The 19,811-nt window shown below is 40.2% G+C and overlaps 2 protein-coding genes across 2 annotated transcripts; both read left to right on the top strand.

The window, feature by feature from the left end:
* Nucleotides 1-379: 379 nt before the first annotated feature.
* On the top strand, nucleotides 380-9,766 carry LOC106091259 (putative neutral sphingomyelinase). Its single transcript, XM_013257730.2, has 5 exons — nucleotides 380-586; nucleotides 1,163-1,336; nucleotides 1,402-1,585; nucleotides 3,627-3,784; nucleotides 8,421-9,766. Exons 1-5 carry the CDS (start codon nucleotides 546-548, stop codon nucleotides 9,172-9,174), a joined length of 1,311 nt encoding a protein of 436 aa, XP_013113184.1. The 5' UTR covers nucleotides 380-545; the 3' UTR covers nucleotides 9,175-9,766.
* Nucleotides 9,767-14,389: 4,623 nt separating this feature from the next.
* Nucleotides 14,390-17,484, top strand: LOC106091258 (protein ST7 homolog). Its single transcript, XM_013257729.2, has 3 exons — nucleotides 14,390-14,980; nucleotides 15,701-16,149; nucleotides 16,218-17,484. Exons 1-3 carry the CDS (start codon nucleotides 14,839-14,841, stop codon nucleotides 17,208-17,210), a joined length of 1,584 nt encoding a protein of 527 aa, XP_013113183.1. The 5' UTR covers nucleotides 14,390-14,838; the 3' UTR covers nucleotides 17,211-17,484.
* Nucleotides 17,485-19,811: the final 2,327 nt, after the last annotated feature.

Here is a 19,811-nt window from a genome sequence, read left to right as displayed (position 1 = left end):
TCAGCTGATTTAATAAAGGGAAAGCAGATTATCGAACCATTAAATCCGGATTTAGAGAGCAGTGTAAACCGGGTTTAAAACAGCTCTTGTTAGGTATGATGGCGTATATTTCTAATAAATATATGCGGCAAAAGTTTGAAAAGTTCGGTTGGAAATGTTTGCAGACGACATGACGATGTTAGTAAATCCTCACACCAGCTGATTTTATAAAGGGAAACCTTGATGATTGAGAGAGTAAAACAGTTTTTAATGATCAGTGTAAACGTAAAATTTAGCTGTTTTTTTCACTAGGCTATGCCCTGGCAACCCTGCACTCCGCACGCTTTTTTTCTAGGTCTCGCTACAAAGTCAGCTGTTACAATATAAACAAAAGAATACATCGATTTGGAATGAGCGCTTTGATGGTTGAGTGAAAGGAAAGCAATCTTTTGTGATAAAACTGAGTGTGTCTTGTCAGCATTGTCTAGCTGGCTAACTGATTGCTTCTATTCGAAACTTTGCACAGTCGAAGAAGCGTATTTTATTAAGGAAATAAGGCCTGTAATATGGTGTCACTGGAACTGAGTGTGCTAACTTTAAATGTTTGGTAAGAAGTTGCAAAAAATGTCGAGAATGGGTACAAGCCGTAAGGAAGCTTTAGCTAATAACAAAAAGCTGGAACAGTTTAAAGGAAGTATTTTAAGTTAATACCAAAAATGGAAACCCAAGGTGTTATTAAATTGCAAATTTCCTAAATGAGTAGACAGACAAACAAAATTAAATTTGTGTTCCCCAATTAAATAAACAAGTTGGGGAAGTTTATGTGCTGGTCATAACCAATGCATAATTTGATTGATTGATTGATTAGATTATTGATGAAAATCGGCGGTGTGGTTTTTATTTAGAAAACTTAGCGAAAAATTGTAAAAATCACAAAGATTCATATTGTGAATGCAATATCTTTTCAATGAGTTCCTTTATGCTTCATACTGTCTATTGGGCCCATTCTCCCTTGAGGTTTTAATTTTCTTTGTTTCCAAAAGCCTTGATGCAGCAGAAAATTAGTTTTTCCTGTTTGTGTTTTTAAAAATTTTCCCGAGCTAAAAGGAGATTTTTAATGGTTGTGTAGCATCGCAATTTTTTGATTTTATTAAGTAAATGCCAACCCATTTTGTATTTCCAGGGGCATTCCATTTGTTTCATCCGATCGAGCCGAACGCATGCAACAGATTGGCCAAGAGTTGAGTTCGGGTAAATATGATATTGTATCATTACAAGAGGTATGGACTGAAAAAGATAGTTTACTGCTGCAGGAGTTAACCAAGGCTATACTGCCATATGCACATTACTTTTATAGGTATGCATTTAATACCCATTTAGTTTATAGTGGAAAATAATAGTAATAAACATTTCTTTTTACAGTGGTGTCATAGGTGCTGGTCTTTTGGTCTTATCCAAATATCCCATAGTTACCACACTTTTCCACAGCTGGACTGTAAATGGCTATTGTCATCGTATTCAACATGCCGATTGGTTTGGTGGCAAGGGTGTTGGCTTGTGTAGGATACGTGTGGCCGATCGCTATGTCCATCTTTATAATGCCCATGTAAGTGTTATATTGATTTGACAAGATTTCCAAAGTTCTTAAGTGGAATATTCATGAGCAAATTTGCATTTGCATAAGTTAATCCAAAACGGTTGTTGTTGTTATAGCCACATTTTCATGTGGAGGTAGCGGTCCTCGTCAAGCTTCTATATGAGCAAGCTCGTTCCGATCCAAAGGGCCGATCGCCGCGGGAACAAGGTAATATTTAAAGGCGCCATATCGAGCATCATACGCACTCAGTATTTGTGCAAGAGCCGATCCCGCCGGGCCTCTCACTCTCCGCTCGAAACCGCTGATTCTCATCGACTGCCGTTGCAGCAACTCCGAATGAAACATTCCATTATCCGCAGCCTGTGGACGCGCCCAGTAGCTCGCAGCTAAGCTTCTCATGACAGCAATGAACGCCACACAGATCGGACATCAATGTTCCAGCCTGTGTCATGATCACAGCTATCCCGTGCCGGGTATTCAAAACGGTGTAAGGTAAAGGTATTAGAAACAATTTAAGGTCTATGCAGTAACAGTTTTTTTGGCAGCCTAACAAGAAATAATGTTTCAACCACAACGTAGATTGCACTTGTTAATAAAGGTGTTAATCTTTATTTCCAACAAAGTCGCTTCCTGCACGGCATCACACAATCCCAAGATAAAATGGAAGAAACCAGGCTGACCAGAGAGAAGCTCTTATAGGCGAGAGCGATCTACTTTTGCCTTCCACAGTAGTCCTTCGCCCATCCACACAGCTTTCTTTACGTCCCCTGAACGAGATTCGAAACCATTTTACCCTTTCCTACTGGAAGGACCTGAGAAACTCATTGATAATCAAGAGCCTACTGTTACGTCCCCTGAACAAGGTCCGTAACAGTAGGTAGAAAGCTGCCGCCCACCAAGGAGACGACACCATTTTACCCTTTCCTACTCGAAGGACCTAAAAAACTCATTGATAATCAAGAGCCAAAAATGAGTCAGTGAGTTCCGCTAGATTAAGAATGAAGAGTTCGGCAAATGTTCTACCTCTTCTACCTACGGCCCAATAAAGGGTTTTGGATTCTTAAAATTTAGAGGCAGCAAATCTTAAAAACAGTTAGGAATCTAAAATGTTAAACCAGCGACCCTGGGGCATAAAATCGACGCTGACAGAGTTTGGAGTCCATAATATCTGTGCTACGCCTACTTCGAGTTGATGATATCGGATAATGATTGCGGCCTGTAAGGGCTCGGAGATGGGATTATATCGGAGCTTTATATAAAGATTGACTCAATTTTCCTATTTATGGCTAATTCGGGCACATGAAACTTTATAAACATGAAAGTAGCCAAAATCACCTTTCAAACGAGACCCATATACATTTGGTCGGGCGAGGTCGAGGACGAATAAAGAGCTGTGCTCCAAGAAGCACTAAGAAAATTAAGTATACTACATACCAAAGCAATGAGGCCACCGTAGCGCAGAGGTTAGCATGTCTGCCTATGACGCTAAACGCCTGGGTTCGAATCCTGGCGAGACCATCAGAAAAAACTTTCAGCGGTGGTTTTCCCCTCCTAATGCTGGCAACATTTGGGAGGTACTATGCCATGTAAAATTTCTCTCAAAAGAGGTGTCGCACTGCGGCATGCCGTTCGGACTCGGCTATAATTGAGCTTAAACTTAAATCGGACTGCACTCATTGATATGTGAGAAGTTTGCCCCTATTATACCAAAGCAAAGAGTGTAGAGACAGAAAATACAGAGGGATATAATTTCTCTGAAAATTGTACAGCAAATGTCAAGCTTATAGCATAGATAAATTATATATAGATAAAGAATTTGAACTTCGCACATGACTGGTTGGTTGGTGCTTGTGAATATAGATAAATGAGAATTATCTAAGAACATGACGCAAGCACAATTCTGCTCTCAATGGCAAACAGTTTGCGTCTTCTAAATATGCATTATTTCCTTTCCCGTTAAGGAAACTATGGCGTAATGCACTTATATAGGGTGTCGGCAGTCTTAACTCCCTTAACTCTTTTTTTTTTTCTTTTCTTTTTTTTATTTTAGTTACATGCTGAATATGATCTGGATAATGATGATTACAAAACGCATCGTGTTATACAAGCATTCGATACTGCTCAATTCATAGAGGCCACACGTTGGGATGCAGATGTACAAATTTTAGCTGGTGATTTAAATGCAAAACCCATGGATATCTCTTACAAGTAAGTATACAAAGTCTGTTAAAGCTCTAAAGGAGGTTAGAAGCAAAGTTAAAGGTCACATTTATTTGTGTTAACATATCGTGATTTCCGAAATAACATTTTTTAAATAGCCTATTTACAGCAATTTATGCTATTTTTGATATGTCCCACACATTTATAGATAGAAGAACCATAATATAGCTTTGTGGGAAACAACATCTGGACGATAGTAGTGATTAGCCCATTTTACAAATTTAAAATTCTACAACAAAATAATTGATGGACACTTTAAATTGCATGCTAATAAATACATGGGCGGGATAAATAAACAAATATTGGGTTGCCCAAAAAGTAATTGCGGATTTTTCAAAAGAAAGTAAATGCATTTTTAATAAAACTTAGAATGAACTTCAATCAAATATACTTTTTTACACTTTTTTTCTAAAGCAAGCTAAAAGTAACAGCTGATAACTGACAGAAGAAAGAATGCAATTACAGAGTCACAAGCTGTAAAAAAATTTGTCAACGCCGACTATATGAATAATCCGCAATTACTTTTTGGGCAACCCAATAGTTTTTAATACTTTCCATATAATTACTAAAAACCGGTTAAAACCTTTAATGTTTTTATCTTGTCAAGCTGCAGAAAGGGTAATAATTATTCCATACCCCCATCTTGTTTGATTTTGAGATAAACGCACTTGAAGTTTGCAACATTCATTAAAATAGGGCATATTAACTCATTAGCTCGAAAACTAAATACAATGCGTGGGATTTTCTTGTAGATTCAGAAAGAGAGTGTCTTAACATCAGGGAACCGAAAACTGGTATATGTAACCAGATAGCTTTATGCCGACAATATCAGCCCTATTCTGAGTAGCAATTCTGTTGGAGTTTATTCCCTACTCCCTTTTCCCCTATAATGAATAACATTTCACTGGACATTTTTTCCCTAATCCCTTCTCTCTTATTCTAAACAAACTTCGAAAAAGGGAAATATCTCCCAGGGAAAAAAGTAGCTATTCTGAATCGAAATAAAAGGGGGAATGAGACATAAAACTCGGGAAAAATTCCTCCTAACAAATGAAAGGGAGTTAGGATACAAAATTATGAAATATATTCAGCCCTATTCTGAATAACAATTCCCTGGGAGTTTATTCCCTACTCCCTTTTCCCCTATTCTGAATAACATTTTACTGGGAGTTTTTTCCCTAATCCCTTTTCCCTTATTCTAAACACACTTCGAAAAAGGGAAATATCTCCCAGGGAAAAAAGTAGCTATTCAGAATCGATATATAAAAGGGAGAATGAGACGATAAAACTTGGAAAAAAACTCCCCCAAACAAATGAAAGATTTAGGTTAAACAAGTAAAAGCGTGCAAAGTTCGGCCGGGCCGAATCTTATATACCCTCCACCATGGATCGCATTTGTCGAGTTCTTTTCCCGGCATCTCTTCTTAGGCAAAAAAGGATATAAGAAAAGATTTCCTCTGCTTTTAGAGCGATATCAAGATGTGGTCTGGTGCGGACCACAATTAAATTATATGTTGGAGACCCGTGCAAAATGTCAGCCAATTCGAATAAGAATTGCGCCCTTTGGGGGCTCAAGAAGTAAAATAAAGAGATCGATTTATATGGGAGATGTATCGGGGTATAGACCGATTCAGACCATAATAAGCACGTATGTTGATGGTCATGAGACGATCCGTCGCACAAAATCTCAGGCAAATCGCATAATAATTGCGACCTCTAGAGGCTCAAGAAGTCAAGATCCCTGATCGGTTTATATGGCAGCTATATCAGATTATGAACCGATTCGAACCATACTTGCCACAGTTGTTGGATATCAAAATAAAATACTTCGTGCGAAAATTCATTCAAATCGGATACGTATTGCGCCCTCTAGAGGCTCAAGAAGTCAAGACCAAGATCGGTTGATATGGCTGCTATATCAGGTTATGAACCGATTTGAACCATACTCGGCACAGTTGTTGAATATCATAACAAAACACGTCGTGCAAAACTTCATTCCAATCGAATAAGAATTGCGCACTCTAAAGGCTCAAGAAGTCAAGACCCAAGATCGGTTGATATGGCAGCTATATCAGGTTATGGACCGATTTGAACCATACTCGGCACAGTTGTTGAATATCATAACAAAACACGTCGTGCAAAACTTCATTCCAATCGGATAAGAATTGCGCACTCTAAAAGTTCAAGAAGTCAAGACCCAAGATCGGTTTATATGGCAGCTATATCAGGTTATGGACCGATTTGAACCATGCTCGGCACATTTATTGAATGTCATAACAAAACACGTCGTGCAAAATTTCATTCCAATCGGATAAGAATTACGCACTCTAGTGGCTCAAGAAGTCAAGACCCAAGATCGGTTTATATGGCAGCTATATCAGGTTATGGACCGATTTGAACCATGCTCGGCACATTTGTTGAATATCATAACAAAACACGTCGTGAAAAATTTTATTCCAACCGGATAAGAATTGCGCACTCTAGAGGCTCAAGAAGTCAAGACCCAGATCGGTTTATATGGCAGCTATATCAGGTTATGGACCGATTTGAACCATGCTCGGCACATTTGTTGAATGTCATAACGAAACACGTCGTGCAAAATTTCATTCCAATCGGATAAGAATTGCGCACTCTAGAGGCTCAAGAAGTCAAGACCCAAGATCGGTTTATATGTCAGCTATATCAGGTTATGGACCGATTTGAACCATGCTCGCCACATCTGTTGAATGTCATAACAAAATACGTCGTGCAAAATTTCATTCCAATCGGATAAGAATTGCGCACTCTAGTGGCTCAAGAAGTCAAGACCCAAGATCGGTTTATATGGCAGCTATATCAGGTTATGGACCGATTTGAACCATGCTCGGCACATTTGTTGAATGTCATAACAAAACACGTCGTAAAAAATTTCATTCCAATCGGATAAGAATTGCGCACTCTAGAGGCTCAAGAAGTCAAGACCCAGATCGGTTTATATGGCAGCTATATCAGGTTATGGACCGATTTGAACCATGCTCGGCACATTTGTTGAATGTCATAACAAAACACGTCGTGCAAAATTTCATTCCAATCGGATAAGAATTGCGCACTCTAGAGGCTCAAGAAGTCAAGACCCAGGATCGGTTTATATGGCAGCTATATCAGGTTATGGACCGATTTGAACCACACTCGGCACAGTTGTTGAATGTCATAACAAAACACGTCGTGCAAAATTTCATTTTAATCGGATTAGTATTGCGCACTCTAGAGGCTCAAGAAGTCAAGACCCAAGATCGGTTTATATGGCAGCTATATCAAAACATGGACCGATATAGCCCATTTACAATACCAACCGACCTACACTAATAAGAAGTATTTGTGCAAAATTTCTAGCGGATAGCTTTACTCCTACGGAAGTTAGCGTGCTTTCGACAGACAGACGGACGGACGGACGGACGGACATGGCTAGATCGACATAAAATGTCGCGACGATCAAGAATATATTGGGTTGCCCAAAAAGTAATTGCGGATTTTGTAAAAGAAAGTAAATGCATTTTTAATAAAACTTAGAATGAACTTTAATCAAATATACTTTTTTACACTTTTTTTCTAAAGCAAGCTAAAAGTAACAGCTGATAACTGACAGAAGAAAGAATGCCATTACAGAGTCACAAGCTGTGAAAAAATTTGTCAACGCCGACTATATGAAAAATCCGCAATTACTTTTTGGGCAACCCAATATATAGTAGCAATATCAATTCACAGTCCAAATAAAACCATGCTTAATAATGCCAGTTGGAAGTCATGAAAGAAATCATTGTACAAAATGTTTGTCTAATCGGATAAAAATTGCGCCCTCTATAGGAGCAATGTATTTTAAAGGATACATTCAGTGTCGGATTGCTTATTTTTGTTAAGTTTTGTAAGTAGTAGTAGTTTAACTTTTGCGAAAGTATCCATCGGAAAAATATCAAACGATATTCAGTCAAAAAATTAAATATCGTTAGTATCGATTGTGCCATCGATATTTTCCCAGCTCTACAAGTAGGTGAGTAAGTTCATTACGGTCCACAGGACCCATCGCCACGGAAGCTTGATAGATATTGGCAGAGCTAGCAAATCGATAGCATTATCGATAGATAAATTTATGCCGCGATTATGATTAATCGTTTTTTAAGCCTCTATTACACGGTATGTAATTGTCTTATGACATCAATTTTTATATTCACATGTAATTTAAAATGTTTGTCAAGACTTCCAATCATTTTTACTATCGCACCTGTATGATAACATACAGGCGTGTGACATAACCACAAATACAAATATCCAGGATATTCAAAACTTGGCTCGGTAGAATTAATACCCTTTTTATGAGCTTCTCATGATAACGATTAACCCCACACAAGTCGGAGCTTAAAGATCCAATCTATGTGGTGCTCATGTGTTTTGGCTTCCCTTTCCCGCTTCTTTCATTCTACTGCCTTTCACCGTACGGTGGTGGAACTCTATGTATTCTTCTTCTTCTCTTCTAGGGTGAACTCTATGGAGTAAAACGGCTAGCGACTGATGTTGCTAGACGCATTATCTAACCTGTCCAAAATATTCCAATTTTTTTTTATTTGATTCGCTTTTGTTCCTCTTACAGAGTTTTAATACATACCGCCGAATTAAAGGACACCTGCAATAAGGAATCAACGTCAACGAATGAAAGCAAACACAATTCGTATACCTCTAAAAAGGCAAGAAAACAAAATCCGAATGGCCAACGCATCGATCATATACTTGTTCGCAGCTCTGATACAATTAAAACCACAATATTGGAATATAAATTGCCACTGCCCGATCGTGTACCGGGTAAAAAATTCAGTTATTCTGATCACGAAGCGGTTCAAGTACGTTTGCTGATGCAAACCAAGCAAGATGGTGATACATGTTCGATACGTCATATCGATGCGGCCTACCTTAGTGCCGGTGAAGGTAGTATGTATGATGTTAAATTAACACCACCACAAACGCCAACCTTAAATGGTGTGAGCAATGCCCGCGCCTTTGATGAAGGCGAATGTCCCAGCGAAGAAAATGCTGTACCGAAGAGTTTGCCAATGAAATATGCCCTAATTAAAGAATCGATTGCTTTGTGCGAGGGACATCTGAAAAAATTAAAAACAGATCGTATTATATATTTCTGTGTAGCCTTATTCCTGTTGGCCGCCTTAATTGTCATGGCAGAATTTCCAGTTCCCCATGGATATATGACCCTATATCTATTGCTCAAACTTTTGGTATTTGCAGTTATATTATTTTGTGCATTCATGGGCTCTTTATGGAATCTTATGGAACGTAATGGCACTCTGTCGGGAAAGACATCCATGGAAATGAAATTGATCGATGCCCAATAGCAGTGAGTAAAAAAAGATTGACTTATAATAGCCGTTGGCATACTTAAGGGTTCGACAATCAGTGCTGTGCCATCACCATCTGTGATGCCATCCTCATTATCTTCAACTTCCTTAAGACCGCAAGAATCATGGCCATAACTTTTTGCCAGACGAAAGCTAAAACATCATTACTCCTTCTCACTGAAAGCCACTATCACAGCCATTGCCAATGATGATACTAGAAGTTACCTCTTATCTAACACCAAACAACAACAAGCTCAAACAGCATTTACATATGAACATCTTTTCTTTCCTATTGTGATACCTTCCATATTGGATACGAGTATGACAATGCAAACTGGTGCGTTATTTTTACAATGCATTTCCTTACAGAACTATTGATTCACCAAACCATACCACTATTCTTTTTCCATTTAATTTGAAATTATTTTAAACTTTATTTTCTCATCTTTTGCTATTGGTACATACACACTGTTGATATGTATTTACAATAGATATATTTATATAGTTTATTAAGATAGACCAGTACATAAGAGTAAATTACATAAGCCAGTTACTTGTATTATATTAACCCATAAATGACTTTAAGTGAAATAAAGGAATTCCATATTTTCACAAAAGAGAAACCATTGTCCGTGATTTAAAGCCCAGAAAGGACTATAGTTTAGCAAATCCATCTTTAAGACTAAATCTATCGCGACAAGAACATAAACAAGTGTGGATTATCCTTCGATGTTGTCTTGAACGAATTTCCAACACACGCGACAGAAAAGTAGGGAATCAAGCGGACCGGAGAGAAACTGTCACCGGTGATTCAGTCAAATTAGACCATCGCGTGATGCGAGAACTAAGTGGGAGGGAATCCAAACACGCAATTGCGGGGCAGTGACACAAATGGCACTGTGCTTCTTCTTGTGTCCAGTGCTGTATCAAGGAACTGAAGAAAGCGCTCACCCTATCAAGAAGGTCGTACAGGGGATTTCGCAACACGATCTGTGCTTAACAACGATCCGTTCGTGATCCGTTTCCCGCCATTCCTTGATGGCCTTGGATCCCGCAGCCTTTCCCATAGTTCGAAGAAGTTATTCGCACCTCCCTATTGCCCAAAAAGTAATTGCGGATTTTTTTAAAGAAAGTAAAAGCATTTTTAATAAAACTAAGAATGAACTTTAATCAAATATACTTTTTTTACACTTTTTTTTCTAAAGCAAGCTAAAAGTAAAAGCTGATAGCTGACAGAAGAAAGAATGCAATTAAAGAGTCACAAGCTGTGAAAAAATTTGTCAACGCCGACTATATGAAAAATCCGCAATTACTTTTTGGGCAACCCAATATATTATGGCTTTTCCATACAAATTCCTCAACGCTCCCTGAACGAGATCCGCAACAGTAGAGGGAGGAATCGGTCACCAACCATAATTATAACCTGCGAGAGCCATTCGCCGTATCCGTGCTCTGCGAGCCGATGGACAGCCATCACAATTTACCATGAGAGAAGTTATGAATGTCATCCGTGGCGCCAAATCATCCAAGGCGTTGGGCCCGACGGAATCTCTACACTAGAATCTGGATTTACCTGGAGTTGAGTACCTTACTACTGTCCTCAAACTGTCTTTGAACACTCTTATAGTTCCCAATGTCTGGAAAATGGGCACAATGATCCCGCTACAGAAGCCTGGAAAGGACCCAAGTTTGGGGGAGTCGTACAGACCGATCTCCCTTCTCTCACAACTTGCAAAGACACTTGAGGCATTACTCCTCCCCAGCCTCGTTGGAGAATTTCCATCGGCCGAGCATCAACATGGATTTCGAAGACTGCATAGCACAACAACTGCTTTGCATGCCATTACCGCACATATTTGCCGTGGCTTCAATCAGCCCAGGCCATGTGATAGGACGGTCCTGGTGGCACTGGACCTATCGAAGGCATTCGAAACAGTCAGCCATGTTAAACTATTTGATTACATCGCCAACACGTCCCTCCAGCCAGGCCTGAAACGCTGGGTCGCGAATTATCTGTGTGGTTGCCAATCATTTGTGGAATTTAGGGATAAGACGTCGAAGCACCTTAGAGTGAAACAGGGAGTTCCCCAAGATGGGGTGACATCTCCGGCATTGTTTAACCTCTACCTATCCTTCATTTCACCTCCTCCAGACAGCATAGAGATCGTATCGGTCGCGAATTATCTGTGTGGTTACCAGTCATTTGTGGAATATAGGAATAAGACGTCGAAGCACCTTAGAGTGAAACAGGGAGTTCCCCAAGGTGGGGTGACATCTCCGGCACTGTTTAACCTCTACCTATCCTTCATTCCACCTCCTCCAGACGGCACAGAAATCGCATCGTATGCGGACGATTGTACGATCATGGCATCAGGCCCCCCACCCATTGTTGACATCTGCGTTAGGTTGAACGTCTACCTCAACGAACTTGCCTCATATTTCGTGGCAAGAAATCTGAAGATATCTGCCACCAAATCTTCAGCCACATTGTTCACTACCAACACGCGTGAGGTGAATACTGAGCTGACTGTGATGGTCGATGGAGAAATGATTCCGACCATCAAGTGTCCCAAAATACTTGGTGTCACATTTGACAGCTCTTACACATTCTCTCCACATGCCACAGCAATTTGCGATAAAGTCAAAAGTAGAGACAAGATCCTCAAGTCATTTGCTGGCAGCACTTGGGGTGCACGCAATTGACCACGCAATTTGCCGGTCTGTGGTAAGTTATGCAGCGCCAGTGTGGTCTCGTCAGCATTGAGATGCTTAACTGCAAGCTACCGGTCTTGTCCACAGGATGCGGATAATACAGTGCTCCACTCAGAGTAGCTTCACCTGCAGTCGCGGACAATCAGCGGTATCGAGTGGAGAGCCTCAGTGAAAGGTCGGGTGGCACCGGTTCTTGCTCAAATATTGAGTGCCTATGATGCTCGATATCGCAAGGCGAATTATTGGAGCTTTTAAATAACCAATGGTCATCCTGTTCCCGCGGCAATCGGTTCTTTGGACCGGAACGAGCTTGCTTACCTACAGGAGTTTGACGAGGATCGCCCCTCCACATGAAAATGTGGTCACAACAACAAAAACCTCTGAGTAGGCAACGACCTTCGTCCTCTTCTTTAAAGACCTGAGAGTCCCACTGATAAACAGAAGCCACAGATGAGGGGAAATAACCCCTCCTTGCGGATTTCCAGAAAAACGAAGCTCCTTCAAATCAACTCAAGGAGTCGTATAACATCAACTCCGTTTACTTGTGGGGTTCAATTCAATTCACCTCCCAGCAACTTCCCTTCCGTTACCTCGTTCTCAGTCACAAATAGTGACTTGGCACTGTGTTGTATTGTGCTAATATGTGCCGTGAATCCCTCATGAACTATAACAACACGATTGATCCATCAGGCCTCACGAAAGAGAGAGAGGAAGAGACACGTGAGAACTACACATGTGGAACTATGCTCTCAGATTTACGTGGTGGTCATCATTTCGTGAGAAGCTTAGCTGCGAGTTACTGGACGAGTCAACAGGTTGTGTATACTTCATACGAAGTAGCTTCGCGGAAAGTTTCAGTAAGAAGGCGGGAAGCACGGTCTCTGATGCTCGATATGACAAGGCGATTTATTGGCACCTTTATATAACCAATACCTATCATTCCCATAGCAGCCGGTTGTATGTACCGGATTGACCCGATGGATTCCTTCATCGCCAAGGACTGCCGTCTCAGTGTACAACGCACTGCTACAACAACAACGTTCCATTTCCCATTCCATCGCACTTCCTGTAAGGCATTATGATGTAGTTTTCTAGAACATGTTTTGTGAAACTAGGCACATTTTGGCAAAACTTTACGGGGGAAAATGGCAAAAAATCTAACTTTTTGTACACCCCCTAAATTGACCCTGAGAACACGAATATGAAGTCAGTTTGTTGGGGCTCAGGCCTGGGGGCGCCAAAACTAGCCTTCTCCCTCATCAAGTGAAAGTGCATCATACTGCCTGGTAGAATGCCAACGCAGAAAAAAAGCCATAAAAAAGTAAATCCCGAGGCTGCAGTCCCTTGAGAATTTCGAACCTCCTTTGGAAATTTAAAAAAAAAGTGTTTATGTGAAAAAAATGTTACTGCTATCGTTGGCGTTACCCAGCGATTACTGCGTGGAGATGATGGTCAGATTTCATTCCCCTTTAGGACTTTCAATGCCGACATTACCTTTTAATCTCACGGAACTGGCTTTTTTTGTATGAATTACTTTTTCTCATTGGTTTATGAGACTCAAATTTGGAAATTTTACCCTGGATTATCATTCAGGGTATTCATATTTTCCAAATTTGAATCCTCCAAACCATCGAAATCTGCATCCGACTCTTGCTCAACTGATGGAGGAGGTTTTAAGGGATCGGTTAATTTGGCGGCTAATTGACAATGTTCGACGGAAAGATTCAAGTTCTAAAGGGCGAAAAATTTTGTCAAAAAATGTTCCTTTTTTTTGCAAATAGCGCCACAGGCGAAAAATTTGTCCAGAAAAAATTGCGCGATATTTTTTGAATTTTTGTTTCTTTTTTAGTTGTAATGTAAAAAGGCTTCTCCATGTTTGTCTTTTTTTATATAAATTCTTCGCAAAATCTGGCTCCAAATTTAAAAAGCCCCTTTTCCAACATATTTGGTCATATTCATGTTCTACAAAAAATTTACTTAAATTTGAGTACATTATTGCCTATATTCGGCTTCATTTCGCTTAATGAGGGGAAGTACCGTTTGGGGGCCCAATCTCCAAAAACGGACTTCATATTCGTGTACCTGAGGTCATTTTAGGGGGTATGCAAAAAATTCGATTTGCTTGCGGTTTTCCCCGTAGACTGCATTTTAGCCTTGTTGTGTTTTTTTGTCCCACAATTTCTGAATCAATATCTTATAAAAATTTTGCTTAAATTGTTTAATCGATATAATACCGCTTTTTTGCTTTATGTAGTGCTGGAATTAAACGCTTACTCTTAAAGGTATTAGTTCTGCATAAGGCTTTGATGTAGGTAAGTGACACAACTTAATATTTGGGTGTAAATTTTCTAACGCCTTTTCACCTTTTGATTATGCAAATCGACTTTTCAATATCGATTATTCGATTTGTAGTCGACTTCGATTTTTTTTTAAATAAAATTGTCATTGAACGATTAGTTGAAAGTCGATTTATAGATCCATAACAGACTAATATCGATTGTTCAAATATCGCCTAATCGGACTCATTAATGTTTTGGTACCAAGTGCTGAAATTTTGCAAAATAAATAATTTTATTAACAAACAATTGTTAAATTGAGTTGGAAATAAAAATAATAAAACGTAGTTACATTAAGCGGCTAACCACTTTATAACCACAGACATGGATTAAATCTAAACGAAGCCAGAAACGGGAAAACATCCAGAGTAGAGAAAAAAAAACCTAAAAAATCATCAACAGCACAGCAGGAGCGAGAAGAAGAAGAGACACATAAGCAAAGAAAAAGTTGCAAGAGGAAAAAAGTATATCCTGGAAACAAAATACAACCATAAAAATTTGCTTTTAACAGTGGATTAGATGTCATTGTGCCATAGTTGGTGGGAAAATAAAACCGAAATTGGCAACAATTGAAAAATTCCAACAACAGAACTCTATCAACAACAACGGCGTCATGTGGGACTCCTCGTCGATGTTCCTTTCCACTTTGACGCCTAAATTTTATGTTGCTTTGACGGGGACTTCCAGTCTGATTTCAGGTTTAATACTGATTTTCGAGTGGTGGTATTTTCGCAAGTACGGCACATCATTTATAGGTAAGTGAAATGCTATGAGCAGCAATAGGGCTTTTGAACAAGTACGTCGTGTGCTGAAGTGTGTCTGTGTGTATATAAGTTTAACTCAACATTCCGATAAATCCTTGGTCATTTATTCCCTTTATACAGTTCAGAAGTATTGACATTGGAACAAGCTTTAGTTAATTGATGTAGTAAAAATTATAGAAATACGTGGTTGTCGAGAGGCCATGCAACTTCCGATTTTAGGCCTTTGGTATTTTAGGGTCTTGCTTTGGCCCATTCCCAGCTATCTGAGTCTGGATACGGAGAGATTGCATGGTGTGTACGATGCGGCCGACTGGAGAATCAGGAAAATTCTTCTTGACTACACGGGTGGTGCATACTTTACCGCTGGTCAACAATGTTTCTTTGTCTGCCGTCCCTGACTGATCTCTGAAGCCCACCGGGTCCATCGGATGCACAAAGCCGCACTGCTTTAATAGGTGGATATCCTCTGCCTGTTGGTTGATATAAAAAAGCCGCAGCAGGTGTTGGTCAGCTTTAAAAATTGTGCAGGAAAATTGTTCTTGAGATTGAGGAGATTTTATCAAATTATAAAGTCTGAGTTAATCCAAAGACTTCTTTCTAGTCCTTAATGTTTCTGTATTTTTTTTTGTTGCTTTCCAGTTGTTGAAAATCTGCGACTACTTTTCCGCTTCTTTCTGGTTCCTAATCCAATTGTATTCCCCCTTTTTTTAGAGCAAGTATCAATCAATCACATTAGTCCTTGGATTAATGGCAGTGATTCTGCAGCTGATTCTAACGGCAATACTAGCGGCGCAGGAGCAGGCACAGGTGGCAATTCCAACACTGGCAGTACTTCAAACGGCGGCGGTACATCGAGCAGTGGCCAACAAATGCCCGAATGTAAGGTATGGCGTAATCCGCTGAATCTATTTCGTGGTGCCGAATACCAGCGTTTCTTTTGGGCTACAAGCAAGGAGCCCTTGACATATTATGACATGAATTTATCGGCCCAAGATCATCAGACATTTTTCACGTGTGAAGGTGATGCGCGTAAAGAGGAATATGAGATAATGCAAACGGCATGGCGTGAGCGTAATCCAGTGCAACGTATTAAATCTGCCCATAATGCTATAGAGATTAATCCAGAATGCGCTCCGGCCTATATACTTTTGGCAGAAGAGGTATTTATGATAAAAAAATAAAAATTTGTAAACTTTTAGTATGAATGTTTTTTGTGTATGCTTTCCAGGAAGCCACAACCATTGTTGAAGCAGAGAGGATTTTGCGCACCGCCCTAAAGGTGGCCGAACAAAATTATCGTAAATCTCAAGCCACCCAGCACCAGGGTCCCGTTGCTGAAGGTATACATCGTCGCGACACAAATGTTCTCATTTATATAAGACGTCGTTTGGCCATGTGTGCTCGCAAGCTGGGCAAATTGAAGGAGGCAGCGAAAATGTTTCGCGATTTAACAAAAGAAATTCCCTCTATTATGAATGTTTTGAACATCCATGAGAATCTCATTGAAACTTTGTTGGAGATGCAGGCGTATGCTGATTGCCAAGCAGTGTTAGCAAAATACGATGACATCTCCTTGCCCAAATCGGCTACCATATGTTATACAGCGGCGTTGCTAAAAGCCAGAGCTGTGGCTGATAAATTTTCTCCGGATATAGCATCGAAACGTGGTCTAAGTCCTGCGGAAATGTGTGCTGTAGAGGCAATACATCGAGCTGTGGAATTTAATCCGCACGTGCCGAAATATCTGCTTGAAACTAAACCTCTTATCCTGCCTCCCGAGCACATACTAAAGCGTGGTGATTCCGAAGCCTTGGCCTATGCTTTCTTTCACCTAAAACACTGGAAGAACATTGATGGTGCATTAAATCTGCTGCACTGCACCTGGGAGGGTACATTCCGCATGTTACCCTATCCTTTGGAACGTGGCCATCTATTCTATCCATATCCCACATGTACAGAGTGTGCAGATCGCGAGTTATTGCCGGCATTCCATGAAGTATCCGTCTACCCAAAAAAAGAGCTACCTTTCTTTATACTCTTCACAGCGGGCCTGTGCTCCTTTACCGCTTTGTTGGCTCTACTGACACATCAGTATCCAGAGCCAATGGGTTTGTTGGCTCAAACAGTACTTACCTGGATATCGTATCCCTTTCAATTGCTCAAGGAACGCATTGAAGCATTTTGGCCTTGTAATCTTTTACAACATATATCAAGAGTTTAAACTACTCAATTACACACAAAAAAAAAGAAACAAAAGCAAAAAAAAAATATTCATATACACCACAAAAACACTTACTTTTGGTTGCTTTGTTAAGCAATATCAAAGAAGTGCAAATGATTATAATGATGTCCACCTACATACACATACATACACATTTTGTTTTCGCACAAATTTCTCTCTGTGTAAATTTGGCTAACTTTTCAGGGCCAAGGATAAAAAGAAATTACTATTACAGGTACAAGTCAGTTGTTAGATCCTTATATTTTGAAATTATTTTCGTTACCTTTCTCTCTTCTCTTTAAGTCTCTCTCACTATATCTCTCCTTAAACAATTCTTCTACATCAAACTCATCCATTTATTCCAGACTCAGATAATCAAATTATTCCTAATGATTTTACTTTTTTCTGAGTTTATTATTTCTTTTTTATTTATTTTAAAATTAATGAGAAACAAGTCTTAACAATTTACTTGCTTTTATTTATTTGTTTGTTATATTTGAAAAAAATAATTAATTAGTTTTTTTTTATTCAAACCCGATTCTTAACTAAACATGAACACAATCTTACAAAGGGATATCGAAATCCAAAATATTCGAAGATTGAAAAAGATATTGTATTTAATAAATAAAAACGTATTCTTAAAATAATTTACTTGTTATTGACATTACTGCTGTTGGTTTTAAAGGGAAATCTTTATTTTTACCAGTGGCAAAGACGCTTGAGGCATTACTCCTCCCGAGTCTAGTAGGAGAATTTCCATTCGCCGAGCATCAACATCGATTGCGAAGACTGCATAGCACAACAACAGCTTTGCATGCTATCACCGCACACATTTGCCGTGGCTTCAATCAGCCCAGGCCATGTGATAGGACGGTCCTCGTGGCACTGGACCTATCGAAGGCATTAGACACGGTCAGCAATGCCAAATTATTTGAGGACATCGCCTACACGTCCCTCCAGCCAGGCCTGAAACGCTGGGTCTCCGGAACTGTTTAACCTCTACCTATCCTCTATTCCACCCCCTACAGACGGCATAGAGATCGCATCATATGCGGCCGATTGTACGATTATGGCATCAGGCCCCCACCCATTGATGACATCTGCGAAAGGTTGAACGTCTACCTCAACGAGCTTGTCTCATATTTCGCTGCAAGAAATCTGAAGATATTCGCCACCAAATCTTCAGCCACATTGTTCACTACAAATACGCGTGAGGTGAATACTGAGCTGACTGTGATGGTCGATGGAGAAATGATTCCGACCATCAAGTGTCCCAAAATACTTGGCGTCACATTTGACAGCTCTAAAGTAGAAACAAAGTCCTCAAGTCACTTGCTGGCAGCACTTGAGGTGCAGACAAAGAAACCTTGTTGACCACGAACAAATCAATTGGCCGGTCTGTGGTAAATTATGCAGCGCCAGGGAGATCTCGTCAACTCGGAATATTCAGATCTGTCAGAATGCCGCCCTCCGAACTGGGGCGGGCTGTCTCCTCAGTTCCCATGTGGACCACCTCCATCAGGAGACAAAGATCCTACCAGTGCGAAGACATAACTACATGCTGTCTAAGCAATACCTTTTGGGCTGTTATCGCAGAGACCATCCAAATCATCATCTTGTGGATAGATATCCACCGCCCAGAAGCCTTAAGGTACATCTACATGATCTAGAGCGTGAGGTTCAGCGCTACAAGAGAGAACCTCTAGATCAAGCGGCCTATCAAGCAGGTCTAGACAAGTTCTGGCTCAATTACGTTCCGGCAGATGCAGCCGCCTCAACTCCTACAGAGCAAGGGTCGAAGTCGACGTGCAAGATGTATGTCCCGATTATAACCAGGGACCGCACGATACACGTCACCTGTTTAACTGCCCGGCCAGACCCACTTGACTCAGACCCAGATCCCTGTGGACGCACCCCATCTTAGTCACAGAGTTCCTGGGTCTTGACACTCAACAGAAAGATAGAGCACAATAAACTGCTACAACAACAACAAGGGAAATACTCATAATGTTGCCGTATGTTGGCCGCTAAACTGCAACCATCCCCTCACTAATGATGTCGACAAAGTGAAGAAAATCGACCTCAATTCTAGGAACAGTATGCATGTTCATTCCGGTCCGATCCGCGTGAACATTAAGGTCATTACTTGTTTAAAGGCGCCAGTAACTCGGATTGTCATATCCAGTATCACATGCAACTTGTGTTAATTTTCAACATGTGGCTTGATACGGGTTGAGAACAAATGTATTACGCTGTGCATACTACATTTATCAGCGGTATCGAGAGAAGAGTCTCTGAGAGGCCGGGTAGCGCCGGCCTATGATATTCGATATGACAAGGCGAGTTATTGCAGCCTTTAATAATTAATGGAGGACACCAAAAGTAGAGTTTAGCATAACCGCCTATGATGCTGAACACCTGGGTTCGAATTTTGGCGAGAACATCAGAAAATAATTTCAGCGGTGGTTATGCCCTTCTATTGCTGGCGACATTTGTGACATGTTAAAACTTCTCCCCAAGGTGGTGTCGCATTGCGGCACGCCGTTCGGACTCGTCTATAAAAAGGAGGCTCTTTATCATTGAGCTTAAAATTTCGGATAG

Source organism: Stomoxys calcitrans, chromosome 1 (genome assembly GCF_963082655.1).
Source record: "Stomoxys calcitrans chromosome 1, idStoCalc2.1, whole genome shotgun sequence".
Lineage (NCBI taxonomy): Eukaryota > Metazoa > Arthropoda > Insecta > Diptera > Muscidae > Stomoxys > Stomoxys calcitrans.
Note: the sequence above shows the minus strand (reverse complement) of the source record. Positions and strands in the feature narration are given on the sequence as shown.

Bases quoted from the DNA above. Each gene is read 5' to 3' on its own strand.
- LOC106091258 (XM_013257729.2), top strand. From the start codon at position 14,839: ATGTGGGACTCCTCGTCGATGTTCCTTTCCACTTTGACGCCTAAATTT. The intron at 14,981-15,700 runs GTAAGTGAAATG...CCCTTTTTTTAG, and splicing joins GTACGGCACATCATTTATAG to AGCAAGTATCAATCAATCAC. The intron at 16,150-16,217 runs GTATTTATGATA...TATGCTTTCCAG, and splicing joins ATATACTTTTGGCAGAAGAG to GAAGCCACAACCATTGTTGA.
- LOC106091259 (XM_013257730.2), top strand. From the start codon at position 546: ATGGTGTCACTGGAACTGAGTGTGCTAACTTTAAATGTTTG. The intron at 587-1,162 runs GTAAGAAGTTGC...TTGTATTTCCAG, and splicing joins GTGCTAACTTTAAATGTTTG to GGGCATTCCATTTGTTTCAT. The intron at 1,337-1,401 runs GTATGCATTTAA...TTCTTTTTACAG, and splicing joins TATGCACATTACTTTTATAG to TGGTGTCATAGGTGCTGGTC.